This window comes from Leptopilina heterotoma, unplaced genomic scaffold, assembly GCF_015476425.1.
Source record: "Leptopilina heterotoma isolate Lh14 unplaced genomic scaffold, ASM1547642v1 Lhet_211, whole genome shotgun sequence".
NCBI classification, from domain to species: domain Eukaryota; kingdom Metazoa; phylum Arthropoda; class Insecta; order Hymenoptera; family Figitidae; genus Leptopilina; species Leptopilina heterotoma.
This window is the reverse complement of record NW_025110928.1, coordinates 545,555-567,189: the sequence shown is the minus strand read 5'-3', so window position 1 is coordinate 567,189 and position 21,635 is coordinate 545,555. Positions and strand designations below refer to the sequence as shown.

The 21,635-nt window shown below is 21.4% G+C and overlaps 1 protein-coding gene across 3 annotated transcripts in view; it reads right to left on the bottom strand.

The window, feature by feature from the left end:
- Window positions 1-8,198: 8,198 nt before the first annotated feature.
- The window catches only part of LOC122501555 (centrosomal protein of 164 kDa), a 46,464-nt gene continuing 33,027 nt past the window's right edge, over window positions 8,199-21,635 (bottom strand). Inside the window, exons 6-10 of one of the 3 annotated variants that reach the window (XM_043611106.1) lie at window positions 20,254-20,681; window positions 16,995-17,167; window positions 14,153-14,384; window positions 11,508-11,702; window positions 8,199-8,516 (exon numbers count right to left, since the gene is read on the bottom strand). In XM_043611106.1, the coding sequence (XP_043467041.1) occupies window positions 8,269-8,516; window positions 11,508-11,702; window positions 14,153-14,384; window positions 16,995-17,167; window positions 20,254-20,681 (1,276 nt within the window). In that variant the 3' untranslated portion in view covers window positions 8,199-8,268. The remainder of the gene's footprint in view (window positions 8,517-11,507; window positions 11,703-14,152; window positions 14,385-16,994; window positions 17,168-20,253; window positions 20,682-21,635) is intronic. The other 2 variants (XM_043611107.1, XM_043611108.1) reach the window with 2 other exon arrangements.

Genomic DNA, 21,635 nt, shown 5'->3' with positions numbered 1-21,635 from the left:
GTAATATATATTTATTTTTCAACCATGATTTATTTATCAATATTCATTTATTATTTATTTATCAACATTCATTTATTATTTATGTACTATTTATTAATAAAATGTACTTTAAAAATATTTATTAATAAATAATTCAGTAAAATAATACCAACATAACTAAAATTCATTGATAAATATTAATGATATAGTCAATAATTTTCGTTTAATTGAAGGAAATTAATTAATTAATTTAATTTTCGTTTAACTTTGGTTTAGTAGTCTTTTGGAAATTAATCGACTATATCGGGGTTCCACTGTAAATTTCTATTTATTTATAATAAAACGTTATTCAAGAATATTGGTTGATAAATAATTCAATAAAATAATACAAAAATAATTAAAATTCATTGATTAATAATGTTCGGTTTTGTGATTTATTGAAAATTTTTCACTTAAATCGAGGTCACACTGTATTTTATTATTTAATTATTTATTATTAATTTCCTATTTATTTATTTATTGCAAAAACGTAGTTTAATAATATTAATTTATAAATAATTTGAGTAAATACTCCAAAAAAAATTAGAATTGATTAATAATTATTATAATGACTCAATTAATAATTACAGAGGAATTTTATAGTTCACTGATCTTTGGAAAAAATTCACCCATTAAATCAACTTTTCACTGGACATTATTATTTATTTACTGATTATTATTAATAAAATGAAATTTAAAATTACTTATTGATTATTAATTTGCCAAAATAATAATATTGAATAATAATAGGAAGAAACAATTTTTAAAATATTATTTGTTTAATTTAAAGTATATTTTATATAATTTTTTACTCATTTATCTTTTTAAACTCAATATATTATGTAAAAATTTTTTAAAGAAATAATTATGGTCATTCTATTTCAAACCGTTCCAACAAGGAGAGTATTTTTTAATTGAATTTTATTCTGTAAATAAATTATTAAATTTTCTTTTCACATAAGTTTCCATAATAAAATATTGAAGGAATTGTGACTTTTTCATTTCAAACAGGAATTTCTCTACGCAATTGAGATCAATTTTAAAGAAAAAAAAATATAAATAAAAAGTTTATTTAACTTTCCTTCGAATTAGTAGGTACATTTATGATAAATAATTAAATTTTTATATAATAAAATTCATTCAAAAATTGCTCTCCATGCGATCGTCAATTTTGTTGATGGAACGATTTAAAATCGAATGCCCCAATAAACTCTTTAAATTTGAATATAAAAATGTTTACCAATTTGAATTAGTGATTGACTTTTTGCTTTCGAATTAGTCAATTTTATTAATATTTTATAAATAAAGTAATAATTAATACTAAATTTTACTGATAAATAGTAATTTCTACTTTATTAATAAATTTTATTAATTATTAATATTTTACTAATAAAATAATTAATACTAAATTTTACTAAAAAGCAAAAAATCAATCACTAATCAAAATTAGTACTCTCTAAATTTAAATTAGTAAAAATGTTTATTAATTTTAATTAGTTACTGCGACTCTTTGCTTTTAAATTAGTAAAATATACTAATTCAAAAGCAGAAATTTAATCACTATAGGTAATTCCAATTAGTAAGCATTTCTACTAATTCAAATTTAATCTAATTTAATCTAATACAAATTTAAAGTGAATTAAATAAAATATAATATACAATCAAGAAAATTATTAAGAGAGATTATTAATAAAAATTTTTAAGACACATAATTTCATTCACTCACACTCTAAAACATTCTCAAAAATATGAATGCAACTAATTATGTTATACATATTTCATATTTATTAGAGATCAACAAATAAAAATTATCTATACATTTGTAAACATTCATTTACTTCAATAAATACATCTTGCCACAAATAAATAATTTATCTACAACTACTTATAATTTATATATATACTATATATACTATATATATACATACTATATGTATATATATAAACCTTTACTCTTAGGCAAATTTTCCAATATTTTCATATCTTTCTCGTGGAAGACAACTTACGATCTACACATCTTTGTTGATTTTTTTTTTCCTTTTGACAATGGATAAAAATTACTATTCTTCTATATCAGGATATTTATAAAAGGACTGGAGAGGGGAAAGGGGAAAGGTGCAAAAGTTTTGATGAGTGCAAAAATCACTGTTTCACACATATTATAATTTATTATCTTTCTGCAGTCAAAAACTTCTGTAAAATTTTGTTTCTTTTTTTTCCCTTTTCATAATGTCATCATCATTATAATAATAATGATCAATAATTAATTAATTAATTAATTAATTGTATATATTCTTTAAAAACTTATTGATAGTGTTTAGTGTATGAAATCAGTTTGTTTGTAAATTAATAATTGTATATTATATAAATTCAGTAGGAAATTCACTATTATAATTATAATTAAATTGATATATATATTTATATAAATTGTTTAAGTCTCATGTTTATATAGAAAAGGTTTTTTTTTTGGTTTTCTTAAGGCGTATACAGAAATTTTCGACTAGAAAATAAAGAAATAATAGTATTTCTTTTTTAAATCTTCGACTAATTGAGCTAAAAATATGAATTTAGCAAATAGTTTTTGGTACTAAAGGAAATTAATAATTTTCGTTTCTATTATTCACTCAGAGTGGGAATACAGAGGAGATATTCTACATCAAGATGTACTATTGAACGTATCATATAGTTAGGAAATCTAGTTTATATAAAATGATTAGTAATTAAATTTAAATATTTATAACAAGTGAGCTGAGTCTATAGATAATAGAAAAAAATACTGTTGAGTGTAACGATCATTATTACATAATCAGGACGGTACTACTGTGAATTCTATATTTTGAAATTTTAGAGAAAAAAATTAACTTTTTTTTAGTTGTGAAAAAAGTTATTTTTTAATAATTACTTTTATAAAATTTATTTTTCCCAATAACAAGTATTCATTAATGAATTACGAATATTTTCAAAAACATTTCAAAATAAAAAATTAACTTTCTATTAATTATTCTTTTTCTAATTAAAATTGATTTTTTCATTAACGAGTATTTTCAAAATGGAAAAATTTTATTTTGCAAATTAAATTGTCTGAGAGATTTTATTCTGAAACTTGAATTTGCAAAGTATTCAAAAAATTCTAAATTAATTAGTCTAAGAGATTTTAATCTAAAAACTGAATTTGCAAAATATTATATATATATTATATATATATATATATATATATATATATATATATATTATATTATATATATATATTATATTTATATTCGAACAGATTTCATTTTGAAAACTAAATTTACAAAAAATTTTTTTTACAAATTGATCCTTCTTGTTTTTTGTAACGAATCAAATTACATATTGAATATTTAATTTTCAATAATTAAATCTAATTTAATGAAAATTAAATATTTAAATAATTAATGAACAAATATAAATTTAAGTTCATAGCCGAAAAGCATTAATTAAAATTAAATAATTAATTAACTGAATACTTGAATTATTTAAAGAAAATTCGAGAGTCAATTTTGGATTCCCTATAGAAAGGCAAATTTTCAAAACTTTCATATTATATTTTTGTGCAAATTTTCTTACACATAAATTCCCTGAGTATCTCAAAGATAATTCTCTCGAATGTTAAATTATTATTTAAATTTTATTATTAAAATCGATCGAGTGATGGAATGGAAATTTCTTACATTAAATTATTCTTATTTATAAAATTAAAACTAGGAAATTATTATTAATTATTAATTATTATTATTTAATCAAGCTAATTAGTTTTTTTGAAAATTCTTTTAACAATTCTAATTGGTACGCTTCTGTTATAAATTAATTAAAAAATAATTTTTTTCTTTTCAAATATTTTACATTTTTAAAATAATATTTTTATATTATTTCTCTTTTTCTTATAATAATAATAATTATATACGTTTTTTTTATAAATTTTGTCATTTTCTTCTAAATATTTATCTTTTACTTAAGGTATAATATTCAGGTATTATTAATTAGTCATACATTATATATTTTTTCATTTTTAATCTTAAATTTATATTCCAAAAATTGGGATAACATTTTTATTATAAAAACGCACCAATTAGTAAAGTAAAAATCAAATAGAAATTTTTAAATAATTTCAATTCATTTGAATTTGTTTAGTTTAAATTTATTAAAAATTTTAAATATTTTTAATTAATTTATTTCAAATATGAAGACATCTAATAATTTCAATTAATTTAATTAAATTATTAAAAATTCTTAATTATTAATTGATTTATTAAAATTTTTTAATATTTTCAATTCATTTAATTGAATTAATGAAAATTCCATATAATTTCAATTTAATTAATTGCATTATATGAAATTTGAAGTAAATTCAATTTAATGAATTGAATTATTAAAAATTTGAAATATTTCCAATTAATTGAATTATTGAAATTCCAAATAATTTTAATTTAATTAATTCAATCATTAACAATTTGAAATATTTTTAATTTATTTATTAAAATTACTGAAAATTTCAAATAATTTTAATTCATTTAATTCAATTATCAAGGTTTCCAATAATTTCAGTTGAATTAACTGAATTATTAAAAATTTGAAATATTTTCGATGTATTTAATGAAATTATTAAAAATTTTATCCAATTTCAATTTGATGAATTAAATTATTAAACATTCTAAATAATTTCAATTTATGAATTCAATTATCAAAAAAATACAATTATATTACAATGATAATTAAATATATAATATTTAATTTACTATATTTACAGGTATTTAAATTATCATACAAATAATTGTAATGTGATCATTTTAAAAATTTTGAAAGTAAATAGAAACACTTTTTTTCTCTCTAAAATTTCAAAATATAGTTTCAAAAGGTCAATGACCAAAATGTTATTTAAATACAACTAGTATTATTGTAGATTTATACATTATTATAATTATTCGATCGATCCACTAAAAATTTTCTATTCAGGATCGAATTCTTAAAAGTACAATAATAATATAATATTCTAAGATGAATCAGGTATCTATTGGTTCTTATATAATTTGATAATAGTTTGGCATGTAACAAGGGGATGTCTTTATCCAAAGCGTACAGTTTAGTTTTGCTGTAATTTCTTAAGGGCATGAGTTATTTTTATCACGTCACCAATCAACTCACAAAATCAATTAATACAAAAATATTTATTTCTTAAATTTAATCACAATTATTATCATAACTTTAGTGATAATTAAATTTTTATCAAAAATTAGAAAGTATTTTTAATAATAATTTTTAATAATTCGCGATAATAACTTTTAATAATAATTACACTTTTCTCAAATATGAAAAAGTATTTTTAATAATAATTCGTTCTAATGATTTTTAGTATTTTAAATTCTTAAGATATTAATAATATAATTTCTAATTATTTTTTAAAATGATTTGAATTAAAATTCATTTCAATTAACATTATATTTTGTACTGTAAATAGAGAATCAATTTTCAAACTTAATTATTCCTTACACGGAATATTTTTAGCATTATAATAAATTCTATAGAAAATATTCTTATTAATTAATTTTTTTTAATTAATATTTCTGACAATAATCGCATCGAAATTTTCCAAACTCTTCTTTCTTTTTTTCTGTCAGTACGTTTTCTTAAAATTTCAAATTTTTTCCTCTGTAAAAATAAAAATCTTCAGAGTGCAAATCGGTGACGTCACAAAGTGTCACATGCCCTTAAATAAAATTTAACAATAGTCTAAACTCTCTAGGTACTTTTGAATTATTGACAACGCTACGAAGTTCGAAAACGAAAAAAAAATTCATTAAAATTATAATTTATTTACAAAAACTTAAATAAGAAATTGGTAACAAATGTATTGGCGCAGCAAAAATATTTATCACATTGGGAATGAGAGAAAGGGGGGGATAGGGGGAAACAAAAATAAAATAATATCGTACAATATCACTCTCGTTGCTAAAAATTAAATGATGAAATATATAGAAATATTTTTCGTCATTGCGCACATTTTTTTTCTTCTTCTTCTTCTTCTTTATATTTAAACAAAAAAATTAAATTTTCAAAAATATAGAAAAGACCGATTAACTTTAACGAACCACGACTCTATTTTACAATCATATTACAATATATTTACAAGAAAACATTTACAAAGGTGAATTATAAATATTAAATGATTCGAGATTCGCATCACTTTGTTTCATAATTTACCGTTAATTGTTTCATAAATCCAGAATTTTTCTTTCCTTTTAAAAAGAAGGAGAAAGACAATATAATATTAAAAATATATATTAATATTAAAAATATATAGTAGAAAATAACAAAAAGGAAAAATTTCTATCGTTTAAAATTCGTTTTTGTAATTTACTACAATTGTCTTTGTTACTTTCATTTTATTTAAATTACATTTTGATAGAATTTTTTTTCACTATTAGTTTTTAAATATAAATTTTTTACATTTAAAAATGTTTTTATATTTTCATTATATATTATTTTTTAAATATTTTTCTTATATATATTATTTCTTTATATTTTTTATATTTAAAATTTATTAAATTTTCCTTTATATAGGAAAAAATGAAAGAAAACAAAAATCTGGATTTATAATACAATTTTTGACTAGATTAACATTTTTTGTATACCTTTTCTCTTTTCGTTGTAAAAATAAATGCACTTCACAATAAAATATCGTAATAGAAGATTCGCTCGAACCCAATTCGAAAAAGCGGATTTAAGAAAATATAAGATCGTTATTTTTGAAAATTGAGAAGTTTCTCAATTTTTCTATACATTCCCTTTTTCTTCTTTTTTAAGGAAATTAGATCTATAATTTAGATCTCATTTAAAATTTCTTTTAATTACGATTATCATTAATTTAAAAAAAAAAAATATTATGAATTGTGTGCCTCGTTCTATTTGAGAAATTAAAAATCAAAACAGTTCATAAAGAACTGAAAAAAAATTTAAAACACTTATTTTATATTGGCTTGAAAAACTTTATATAGTTTCATCTCAAGAGAATTATTTTACCCGCATTAAAAAATTCGTCTTTGATTTTAAGCAGTTCTTGTCATTTCTTTCTTTTTACATTCTCATTTCGAAAATGAATGTGTTCTATAATAGAAAATAAAAATAAATATTTGTAAAAATAATAAATGAAAAAAAATAATAATTGGAAATAATAAATTCAGAAATGTTTCATTAACAATAATTAACATTAATATATTTGTTAAATTAAAATTGTTGGTAAAAGTTAACAAAATAAAGGAAACAAAAATATTTTTGCTAATTATAAATTTATAGCAAAACTTTAAGTAAATTAAAGAAGAAAAACTAAATTAGAAGTTAAATTCGAACTCAAATACTTCACAGAAAATAAATAAATTAAAATTAAAATACTACAAAAGTGAATAAATTCGAATTAATATACTTCAGTGGAAAAATTGAATTTAATATTTTTTAGTGTAAATAAATTGATTGAAATTAAAAAATTTAAAAACTTTAAAAAGAATAAATTCGAATTGTAATATACTTCACAGTGACTAAATTTAAATTACTAAATTTCAAAGTGAATAAATTCAAATTAATATACTTCACATTGACTAAATTTAAATTGCTAAATTTCAAAGTGAATAAATTGAAATTAATATACTTCACAATGACTAAAAACAAATTAATATACTTCACAGGTAATTAAATTTAAATTAATATACTTCCTCTGTTCGTAGTAAATAAATTCAAATTAATATTCTTGAATGTAGATTAAATTAAATTTTTATGCAAATAAATAAAAATTTTTATAATTCAACGAAAACAAATTAAATGAATATACAACTCATATAATATAAATTCAAAAAACTTCAACGTATAAATAAAATTAAAAAACAAATAAAAATCACTCATGAAAAAATCCAAAAACATAAATTGAAATTTATCTCAAAGAATTAAAATCCAAATTCAAATTTAAATCAAAATTCGAATTTAAATCAACATTCAGAGATATAAAAATACCTAAAATTCAAAAATACATTAAAAAAATATCTAAAACTGTAAAACAATTTCCAATAAAAAATAAAAATTGCGCAAAAGTATTTGATAAAATGGAAAAAAATAAATTTTGTTACCTTGGTAAAATTTTTGTTTTTCTTATATAAAACTCTTAGAGATTTTTTTTGTTTTTGAGAAATGATATTAATCACAGAAGGGGGGGAGTGATTCAAGATTTTTTTTTTGGTTTCTCTTTGTTTAGAGTGTGGCTTGTCCTGGACTGACCAGGTCAGAGGTTTCGACTCTCGCTTGTCGTAGCCAATCTCTAAGATTCCTTGTTCTCTCCATAAGATTAGATGTGGCTCGTTCCACTGTTCCAACGCTCGTTGTGAATCCACTATTCGGTCCATATTGGGCGATGATATTTTGTGTATTTGCCGTCGGTGGATGTCCACTTGACAGTTGCGACAGGATATTAGATTGGATGTTCGGTGTACCAAAAGCTGCTGATGTCAATGAATAAAAAAAAATATTTATGAATATTTTGGCGAAAAAAAAACCATTCTTTTAGTTTATTTCAATTAAAAATTTTAAATACAAGAAAATACCAGAAACTTAATTTTAATTTAGTTTTACTATAACTATGTTGTGTAATTAAATAGATTTATTATAATTACAGATACTGTATAATCAATAATCATAATATAATTAATAATTACAGGACAATTAATAATAATAATAATTTTAATAGTATAATTAATTTATGTAAAAAACATTTCAATTAAAGTCAGAAAAATTGCTTCTTGTAAAATTGACAGAAAAAATTAATTATATTTTTTTTGTTTACGAAAAAAAGATTAGAAAGTAAGAAAAATTTTAAGTATTCAAATCGAAATTAAAATTTTTCTACTGTATATATAAATTATCAGAACTTAAATAAATTATTAATTTAATGGTATGATAATTATTTATTTAATTAATATAAGTCAATTTAGAAAAGTTAATTTTAATATTTAATTTATATTATAAGATGAATATTTTTATTTATATTGTTTCAAAAAAATATTCAATAGAAAGTAGAAATATTTTAAAACAAAGTTTCAATTTCTCTACTACATAAATTACATAAATTTAAGTTAATTATTAATTTAATTACAGTATAATTAAATAGTATAAAAAGTATAATTAAATCAATTTAGTATATAATTATAGTATAAATTAATTGATTCAGTATAATTGTAGTATAAATAAATCGATTTAGTATAAATAAAGTATAACTAATTTAACTAAGAGTAAATTGTAAACAATTATTTATGTGAATTTAGAAAAGTATTTTCTGGTAAAAATTAAAGACAAATTAATTTTAATAACATTTAGATGTAAGAAAAAATTTAAAAAGTTCAGAAAAATTATTGAAAAGGAAAAAGTGTATTAAAGAGTAAAAAAAATTTGTAAACAGTAAAAAATGTACTAAAGAGTAAAGAAATTAATTAAAGAGTAAAAATAAATTAATGGCTTTAAAAAAGGATACACTAGAACCTCGATAAAATAGAAGCATTCGATAAATAAAACAGAACCGCTTTCTCCCTTTAATTTTATTTTAATAAATCGATAAATTATTTGAATAAAACATTAATAATTAACAAAAATAATAGAAATTTTTAAGAAACTTAAAAATATAGAAATTAATCAAAAACCCCTTAAATTCGAATTTTGGACACACTTTCAAATTTCCACATTGTCGAGGTTCGATTGTATACAATAAAAAAATAAATTACTTGATTCAAATAAATTTATAACTATTACAGGATTGATACAAAAAATTAATTTTGTTTTTCCCTGCTTTTTCCCTGGTAGACATAATTTTAACTTTTCCCTGACCCTAAAGAATATTCTTATCACTCTAAAAATTGTTTAAAAAAATTTAATATAATTCATTGCAAGAATTCAATTATTTCATAAATAATAAAATTTTTCATAGGATTTCAATTATTTTTAATACAATTTTATATAAATTCCTTGAAAAATGTAATTATTATCAAAAATTTTTTGCAAGAATTCAATTATTCTTCTAAATATTAAAATTAACTGAAATCTTAAGTAAATTCTTCGAAAAATGTAATTAATTTCAAAAATTTTATTATAATTCTTGGAAAGAATTCAATTTATCAATTATCTTTAATAATTTTTGCAAAAGTTTCTTGAGAATTTTCAAATCCACTTGTTTACAATTCAATTTCACGAAATTTCGATTATTCGGAAATTTATCAATTAAATATTTAGAAAATAAAAACTTGAAATAATTTTAAAAAAGTTGAATTAAATGTTTTCAAAAAAATTATTTTTACAGAATTGTTAGTTAAAAGTATAAAATAATAATAATTTATTGAATAAATGAATATTTCTCAAAATTTAATTCTCATAAAGAATTTTATCAACATAATTGAATTTTTTTGACGAATTTTAATAATATTTTCAAAAATAATTAAGAAATTTTTCGAAGAATTCAATTCAAATTGTATTTAAAATAATTGAAATTCTATGATGAGGTTTATTATTTATGAAAATAAATAAATTATTGCGATAAAATTTATAAAAAATTTGTAAATAGTTGAATTTCTGTGAAATTTTTATTATTTATGAAAATAATTTAATGTTTGCTTAGAATTTTATCAACATTTTTTTTTTAAATAATTGAATTCTTTTTGGAAAATTTTATTAAAATTGTGAATATTGAAAATCATTGTATTGAGGAATTTTAATAAAATTTTTGAAAATAATTGAATTTTGGAGAAGAATTGAATTTTAGAGAAGAATTTTAGTATTTTTAAAGAAAATTGAATTTTTAAAAATTTTTGAACATAATTGAATTTCTGCGAAGAATTTTATTACTTTTGAAAATAATTGAATTTCTTCAATTATTTGTAAATTCTCCAAATTTATTTTTTTCTAGTAGTACTTTAATAAAAAATCCCTGACTTTTCCCTGATTTTCCTGACCAATTCTTCTTTTCCTGACTTTTCCCTGAATTCCCTGATTTCCCTGACCTGTGGCAACCCTGTATTATCAAGTCAATATTTATTTGTATAAAATAATTTTTATTTAAGTTAAAATGTTAAGCTGATTTGATTTAAATAAAAATTATTTGATTCAAGGCAAATATTTATATTTATTAATAGACAAAAAATTATTTGAATCAAATAATTTTTTTTTGTTTCGTATGAAGAAATAAGTGAAAAAAGAAAAATTCTAAATGCAGGAAAACTGAGAGGACGGTATCGTGCAGTGCTTAATAAAAGCTTACGAAAAAAACAGTGCCATCTTTATTATACGCTAAATAATAATAATAGAAATCAACATAGTAAATGAAAATTATTGCTATACATATTATAATATTTAACAGAAAACGAAAGAAAATAATAACACAATTTTCAATTAGAAATGAAAGAGAAAAAATTTGCAAGAAAAATTTGTTTATAAAAGAATTTTTGATTGACCTTGCACATTACTCGGTTGAGACGTTAAATGTTGATATGGCAGCCATCCAAGATCCGAGTACATCAATGTTGGCGGTGGTGGAACATTGTTATCTTGTCGTTTATTCAGAACACCCCAAATTTCACGAATTTCTGAATTCAAATTTTCCAAGCTCGCTATTATTTCCGTTGATTCCTGATAGTGGTCTTGTTTATCTAAAAGGAGAGATAGAAAAAAATTAGAAGAACGAAAAGATTAATTAAAAAGAAATTATTTTTTTAAAACTTAAATTACTTTTTAATTAAATGACAAATTAATAATAACACAGGCACACAAAAAAAAGTGTCGTGGCCGAGACACTACAGTAGTATATTCCCATGTATTTTTTCACGCTGAATCCGAATTCGAAGTCAAAATTGACAGATTTGCTCAAAATTTTGAGATAAGCTCAAAGAATTGATAAAAAAAGCGATTTAAAGTAAAGAAATGGAAATTTTTTGCTATGACACTACATTACAGTATTTCCATATATTTTTACACTCGGATCTTGCATTTAAAGTCAGAATTGACAGATTTCTGACTGATTTGCTCAAAATTTTGAGATGAACTCAAAAAACTGATAAAAATGCCATTTAATATGAAAAAAGGAAATTTTTTGCTATGACACTACACTAGTGTATTCCTATGTATTTTTTCACTGTGATTCCGAAGTCAGAATTTTCAAAGTGGCTCAAAATTTTGGGTTTCATTAAAAGTGCTCAAAAACATGCATGTAAAAGGGAATTTTTGTCGAAACCTTATGTTATAATAATGAAGGGTTTTGGTATTCAGTACGAATCTAGAATTACCTCACTCAAACAACTCTGTCTTAGCTTGTGATATATTGGACGAAAATTTATTTCGCTTGTACCTGTAACCAGGGTTTGAGTTCTAAAAAATTTTTGTCAATCTGATAATTATAACTTCGAATTTGTATTCAGCGTATATAAAATTCATGAGAATACACTACCGAATACCAAAAAAATGAACTCTTTTGCATTAAATTAAATTTTGAGCATTTTTGGATTTAACTTAAAATTTTGAGCCAATTTAATAATTTTAACTTTGAATTTAGAAGCAGATGTAAAAACATGAGAATATACTAATGTAGTGTACTAGCAAGAAAAGTAGAGTTTCTTGACTTTAATTTTTGTAACTTAACAGATTTTCTTGTGTGTCTCAAAATTTTGAGACATTTGAATAATTCTGACTTCAAATGCGAGATTCGACTGTAACAAATATATGGAAATACTGTAATGTAGTGTCATAGCAAAAAATTTCCATTTCTTTATTTTAAATCGCTTTTTTTATCAATTCTTTGAGCTTATCTCAAAATTTTGAGCAAATCTGTCAATTCTGACTGCGAATTCGGATTCAGCGGGAATAAGTACATGGGAATATAGTAGTGTAGTGTCATAAAAAATTTTTTCATCTTAATTCGGTTTTTTGAGTCTTTTTTGAGTGGTTTTTTGAGTTTATCTCAAAATTTTGAGCAAATCTGTCAATTTTGACTTCGAATTCGGATTCAGCGTGAAAAAATACATAGGAATATACTTTTGCAGTGTCACAGAAGAAATTTTTTATTTTCGTCATTTTAATTCGGTTTTTTGAGTCGTTTTTTGAGTTTAGCTCAAAATTTTGAGCACATCTGTCAATTCTGACTACGAATCCGGATTCAGCGGGAAAAAATACATGAAAATACGCTATTGTTATGTCACAAAAAAATTTTTTAATTTTTTTGGTTCAAATTCGTGTTTTGAGTCGTTTTTTGAGTATAACTCAAAAAAAAGAACCAATTTGAGCATTCGGACTTCAGATTCGGATTCAGCGGCCAAAAATACATGGGAATATACTACTGTAGTGTCTCGGCCACGACACTTTTTTTTTTGTGTGCCTGTGTTATAATTGAAGTAAATTTAAACTATTAAATTATTATTATTATTTAAATAAAAGATTTTTAATTCTTTCTGTTTGGCCTAATGGCTTAATTATTATTTTTTATTAATAAATAAATAGTAATAAATTTATTAATATTAATTATTAATAATTATCAATATTATTAGTACCTATTAAATAAAAATTTAATTATTATTTTTATTATTTGATTATTTCTTCCATAACTCTTTGTCCATGTTTGTTAGCGATTTATCTACACGAATGAAACACTCAATGACCGAAAATAAATAAATAATTTAATTATTAAATTTTAATTAAATTAAAATTAAAAGAAAATTTAGATGTTTAAATACATAAGTCTGTTTATATATTCAGAAAAATATATTTGACCCAGAGCCAAATAGACTTTTTATTTAATTAAAATAAAAATTTTATTTATTTCGAATAAAATTTTTATTTGAAACAAATAAATAACCTAGTTGACTCTAATATAATTTATTTGAGTTAATGTAAATGTTTAGACTTTTATTTAACTCAAATAAATTATATTTGTTTAAAATTAAATTTTTTTTTGGGTACAGGTAAATAAATAAATTAATTTTATTAAATGTTTGTTTGAAATGAAGAAATAAAGAAATACGTTTTAAATAAATGGAAAAAAAGTTTCAAAAACCAATTCGAGTGTTTTGTTTTTCGCGAAGCCGAACGATAAATAGAAAAGCAAACTGACCCATGAATGTGTCTGTGCCAAGATCTGTTGAACTAAAACCACTACTGGCACTCGACATATCGCTCAACGTTTGCTCATCGCTTTTCACAACTGTGGCATCATTTTCGTTCTTCTTTGCATTGGCCACTCGATCCAAAGACTGCTCCAAGTGCCTAAGGTGAATAACTTTTTCCCCAAGAAGACTGCGAGTTCGATGTAAGCTCACTTCCATATCGGAAAGCTCTCTTTCTTCCTGTGAGCAAACAATAATCTCCAATCACCAACAATTTTGCGACTCATTGTATTTTCAAACACGATAATTCATTTTTGTATTTAAATAAACAATTTTTATTTATTCTAGCTTAATATTTTTATTATTTAATATTAATATTTAATAAAAGATGTTCATTAATATTTAATATTATTTAAATATTCTACAATAAATTAATAACCAATTTTATTATTTTGAGAAACAATTTTCTTACTTTACACTGGCCAACAAATTTTTATTCAATTAATTCAAATTATTTGAAAAATATTTACTTGGTTCAACTAATTTTTATTTGGATTCAGAAAATATATATTTGATTCAAATAACTTTAATTATTTGACTTGCATTGATTTAAACCAAATGAATATTAATTGGATCAAGTAAATAGTTAATTGAATCTAATAAATGAATTTATTTAACATTAATAATTTATTTGAAATTTATCATTTATTTATTTAACTCAAATATTTCAGTTCTTATTGATACAAATAAAAATTACTTGGCAAAATTAATTTATTTTATGAACTCAAGTAAGCTAAATTATTTCATACAAATAATGTACTATTTAATTCTAATATACTATTTTAGAAAAACAAATAAATATTTCAATTGAGTAAATAATTTATTGAAACGAAAATAATATGACATTTGAAACAACTCATTAATTTATTCCATTCAAATATTTGATTCTTTGACGTAAATAAGGATTATTCGACACAATAAAATTGTTATTGATTTAACTAAACTAAATTGTTTGATACAAATAATGTATTATTTAATGCTAATTTTATAAAAACGAAAAAAAATATTTTGATTAAGTAAATAATTTATTGAAACGAAAATAGAGAGTTATTTGAAAATATATTTTTTTATTTATTTATTTCGCTCAAACTTTTAGTTTCTGATATATAATTACAAATTATTTCATGGACTAACTTAATTTTTTTGACTTAATTTTTCGACCTGAGGAACAAATTATTTCTTTCGAGAAATTTAAATCTGAATTACTAAAGTAATTTTAAATAAAATAGCAATTTTAAAAATAATAGAATTTAAAAATTTTCTAATTTAAATTTTTGTTGAAATCACTAAAAAAATTCAATTTCAGAGAAATTACAAATAATTGCAGAAATTCAATTGTTTTCAAAAAAATAAAATAAAATTCAACTATGTTCAAAATTTGAAAAAAATTCTTGTAAAAATCCCAATTATCTTTATAAATAATAAAATTCTTCTCCAAAGTTCGATTATTTTCATAAATGACAAAAAAATTATTGTCCTAATTTCAATTATTTTCAAAAAATTTTCTAATTTCAATAATTTTCAATATCTACTATTTTAATAAAATTTCCCAAAAAGAATTCAATTATTATTTTTAAAAAATGTTAATATAATTGTATGCAAACATTTAATTATTTTCATAAATAATAAAAAATTCACAGGAATTCAATTATTTTCATAAAAAATAATTTAAAATTCTATAAAATAATAATTGAATTAAAGTGATGAAAATAATTTTGATGAAATTACAGTCCTGTTTCAAAAATAAGATTAAAAATAGGAATTGTGAAAATAAAAAAATTAATTCAAATATATGTTTATTTTTCTTTCATAATTTAAATCTTTCATAAAATTTTTTTATAGTAATTTTTTGAGAGGAAATCAATGGTCAGAAAATATTCTAACCCTTTTTGGATTTTTATTTTTCTTAAAAATTGGTAGATTTTAAAATCCATCCGTAATTTTTAAAAAAATATGTTTTTGTATCTATTTACAAAAAAAAAATTGCCGAATAAAAAAATTGGTTTTTACTATTTTTAATCATTTAAAAAAAACATGTGTTTAGGTAGAATATGCTAAAAAATACCATTGTTAGTCAATTTTTTATATGAAAAATCATTTGTTATTTTTCTAACTAATTTCAAATCAATTAAATAAAAAATATAAAAAATTATGAGTTGAAATTAGTTAGAAAAATACTACTGTGAATTTTTTATCATTTTTAACCTAAAAACAATGCTTCTTTCGAAAAAATACTCCAAAAATTGTAAAAATCAATTTTTTATTCAGTAATTGTTTTGTTTTTTTACTCAAAATTTTTTTAAAAATTACCATATAAAAATAATTTTATCGAAGATTTAAATAATTTTCTTGATATAATTAAAAATATAGTCGGAATCTTCCCTTAATTATTCAAGTCATTATTGAATTAAATAATTTGTCTAATTGATTTAAACCATTATTTATTAGTTCCAAATATTCCATTAATTTGAATTAATTAATTTATATTTAATGCAAATAATTGTTTATTTAATACAAGGAAATAAAATCCTTATTTCCAGTAAATATTTACTTAGTTCAAATATGTTAATGGATAGTGGACCAGGAAACCATTTAATTGAATCAAATAATTGTTATTTGAAGTAATTAAATTTTTTTCCAGTGAAGAAGAAGAGGAAGAATATTTGAAACGTTCTAAAATAGATTTCGATTGAAAGACAAAAGGACTGTTAAATTTTTGGAATGCACGTATTTACATGTAGGAGTTTAGAAAAATTTTTGGGTCAAGGGTCAAACTAATTAGATTCGTACCTTTACCAGCTGCTCCAAAGTGGCCCTCGCGCTTCGTTGCTTCCAAGCTTTCTGTCTGCCTTGAAAAGCACTCCTTTGTTGCCTCAGTGCCTCTCGAGCTCTTCTCACCGAATCCCGTTCCACGTGAATTCGATGTCTAAAGAATTCCAACTCCGATGACGCGGATACTGGAGCTAATTTTTATTTATTTTTCATTATCAATATGTCAAAATCACAGTCGATTTTAGTTCTAAGACTAACTAAATTACTTGAGTGAAAGAAAATAGTTGTCAAATGTTATAAAAGTATTTTATAATTTTGGAACACTTTATGGAGAACATTTAAATTAACAAAATCAAATTTTTTAAGTTAACGACTTTAAATTTTCCGGATTAAAATTTTTTTCAAATTTATTTCTAAAATAAATTAAATTTTCTAAATTAACAATTGACACCCAGAGGACAATTTTATTGACACTGAATATAATTTATTTGGCTTAAATAAAAGTAGGTATATTTGTCTCAGAATGAGAGAATTTATTATTTTTAACTAAATTCTTTATTTGGTTAAAGTAAAAAATTATATTCGACAGGAATAAAAATTTTATTTGGCCCAAATGACAAATTTGAACCAAATAAAATCATTTTTATAAAATAAATTTCGCTTTTATTTGAAACAAATTAAACGTTTGGTGGTTTCTGAATCAAATATACTTTTTTTCTTCTGAGTTTTTTTTTATTACAAAGGGAACGTTCATAAACTACGTAGCACGTCTAGGGGGAGGGGGGGGTCAAGCAATTGTCTACCATAAGAGGAAAAAATGGCGCTAATACATGTAATTGCGTCCACGCGGGGGGAGGGGGGGGGTTAAATTAAAATTTCCAAAAAATTTGTCTACGTAGTTTATGGACGTTCCCAAAGTAACTTAATTAAATTTTCGTTCCATACGGCAGAAATGTGTGTCAAAGTATTAATAAATATTATATGAAACTAAAAACAAGTTTTAAACAAGTTTAGAATAATTTTCTAATTTAAAAAAGATATTATTTTCAGGTTTTAATAAAATTTAAGCAACTAAATTCGTTAAAATTTCGTATTTGAAAACATTGTTCCTAAACTGAAAAATACTGTTTATAAAATGACAAATATTTTCATTCAATGTTTAATATTTGCAAAAATGTGGACATAGTACTTATTTCACAAGGATTTTCTAAACTGCAAAGTATCGGAAAGAATCAAAAAATCTACGATTTATTTTTTTAGGATCTGGATCATAGACAAAGGATCTACTTTCAGAAAAAAGTTTTATTTAAAGCAAATAAAATTTATCTGAGTCAAAAAATAGTATATATTTGTCATAGAAGACTACTAAATTTTTGTTTAAAATAAAAAAATTTCATTTATCACAAATAACATTTTTATTTGGACCAAATAAACTTTTTTGAACCAAATACAATTTTTATCTGAACCAAAAAATCTTTATTGAACCAAAAAATCTTTATTGAACCAAATAAAATTTATTAAAGCCAAATACAATTTATTTAAAATTTTAAACCAAATACAATTTATTTGAATGAAATAAAATTTTTATCTGAACTAAATAAACTTTTTTTAACCAAATACAATTTTTATTTCAACCAAAAAATCTTTATTGAACCAAATAAAGTTTATTTGAGCCAAATACAATTTATTTGAACCAAATACAATTTATTTGAACCAAATGCAATTTATTTGAACCAAATACAATTTATTTGAATGAAATAAAATTTTTATCTGAACTAAAAAACTTTTTTAAACAAATACAATTTTTACTTGAACCAAAAAATCTCTTTTGAACCAAATAAAATTTATTTGAGATAAATACAATTTATTTGAACCAAATACAATTTATTTGAATGAATTAAAATTTTTATCTGAACTAAATAAACTTTTTCTAACCAAATACAATTTTTATTTGAACCAATAAATCTTTATTGAACCAAATAAAATTTATTTGAGACAAATACAATTTATTTGAACCAAATACAATTTATTTGAACCAAATACAATTTATTTGAATGAATTATAATTTTTATCTGAACTAAATAAACTTTTTCTAACCAAATACAATTTTTATTTGAACCAAATAAAGTTTATTTGAGCCAAATACAATTTATTTGAACCAAATACAATTTATTTGAACCAAATGCAATTTATTTGAACCAAATACAATTTATTTGAATGAAATAAAATTTTTATCTAAACTAAAAACTTTTTTATACAAATACAATTTTTACTTGAACCAAAAAATCTCTTTTGAACCAATTAAAATTTATTTGAGATAAATACAATTTATTTGAATGAATTCAAATTTTTATCAGTACTAAATAAACTTTTTTCTAACCAAATACAATTTTTATTTGAACCAATAAATCTCTTTTGAACCAAATAACATTTATTTGAGCCAAATACAATTTATTTGAACCAAGTACAATTTAATTGAACCAAATACAATTTATTTGAACCAAATACAATTTATTTGAATCAAATAAAATTTATTTGAAGCAAATAACTAATTTAGTAGACTTTGAGTCAAATACCTCGATCTTTTTTCAGAATGAATTTTGCGAGAAAAATTTTCATTGAATTTTAGGCAACTAACTACAATGGTGTAATACCAAAACATTAAAAAATAGAAAAAAATGTCTGCACAATATACTTTTTATAATATTTTTGGGCTTTGGAAATACACTGGAACGCCGGTTTAGCGGAATTTTTAGGTTATGATGATATAGGATTTTCCTTGTTCTGCCTCGTTAAAGGTATTGTTAAGGTATTGTTCGATTTAACGGATATTTAACTTATTAAATATTTATTAAAAAAAGGGATTTTTCAAATTTAGTAAAAAAATTACTGAACTCTATGAGAAAGCAAAATATTTTACGAAATAGACTTGTTTTCTTTTTTTTATTAATAAATTTCTATTCAAAAATAGAAAGTAGTAGAAAAATTCCAACTTCAGATTCATTTCTAAAGCCCAAAAATACTATAAAAATTATAATGTGCCAACAATATTTTTTTCCAATTTCCCTCTGCCTATGTAATTAACCAATTCTTTCTAGAGCAAAAATTCCAAAACTACTTTGTACTAAAATTACCAATTTAAGCAACGTACAATAATTTTCAAATTGAATTTAAAATTAAAAATTACCAAGATCCTATATAAATATGTATATTGGAAAAAAATCCATGCAATATAATATTCTCTCGGATACTTTAGTTATTATATTTCTCAACTAACTTAATTTTGCAGTATCGCCTCTGGAAGACTCACATTTATCCTGGAAAGGATAACGCAAGGTATACGCCGTTTCATTGCTGGGCAATTGATCTCCAAGATCCTCCAATTTCTCCAATTGTTTACGAATATTCTCCACGGGATTTTCACTGTTCACATTATTATTTAATCGACTTGTACTTGTTGTTCGTTTGGTAAAATTCTTCTTCTTCTTCGAGAGGAAATTTGAATTTGTCTCACTTGCCGTTGTTGTGTCGTCCGATTCAAATTTCAATAATTGCTTTCCACCCAGAGTTGTTCCAATTGATCCTGGAAATCCTGTCATCAATTTCTGATCATCCGAGTCTTCGGTTGCACTGTGACCTTGACTTTGATTCTCTTGAGATTTCGTGAGAGTTAAGGAGTTCGAGCGTGTCTTCTTTAAAGGTGATCTATATAGGGTCAAGTTAAGGCCTATAGCCAGATATAAGGGTGAATTGTATGGCGGTGAAAATACATCTTCACGGTTCATTTTTTATTCTTTTATTTATTTTTTATTGCGGGAGAAGGGGGAGAAGTTGCATGAATATTTTTTTTTTAAATAGGATAAATTACAAGCGAAATTTAAAGGGTTAATTAAATTTTAAATTCAAGAAATTTTGTAAATGGAATTTTTACTTTGTACAAAATTATTTCTGTTTGGATTAAAATAGAATTAAAATTATCTAATTAAAATGAATGAATAGTTAAATTTTCTGGAGAATTTTTAATTTTATCTGAAATTTTCAATTAATCAATTTTTTCTAGAGAGTAAAAAATGAATAAAAATTTTGAACCAATCAAATTTTTAACCCTTCCGAAGGAGAAGATTCGCCTACAGTTTTAACTATTTCAAAAAAATAATTTAAATCTTCCATAAAATACCTATATTTATTTATGCATTTACAAAAAACATTTTCGAATGAAAAAAATTATTTTTACTATTTTTAAAGGAATTTTGAAGCAATTATTTGAAAAAAAAAACTTTGTTTTTAGGTTGAAAATGCTAAAAACTACCATTGTTATTTAATTTTTTATTTGGAAATTCATTTGTTTCTATTTCAAAATAATTTCAACTCATAATTTTTTTAAATAAAAAATATAAAATATAAAAAAATGGTGATAAAATTATGACCTGAAATTAGTTAGAAAAATAAATAAATGAATTTCCATACATAAAAATTGAATAACAATGGTATTTTTTTTAGCATTTTCAACCTAAAAACAATGTTTTTTTCCAAAAATTGCTTCTAAAATAGTAAAAATACTTTTTTTCATTTTGCAATTTTTTTGTAGATATAAATACATATTTTCTACAGAATTAAGAATGGATTTTAAAATCTCTCAATTTTTAAGAAAAATAAAAA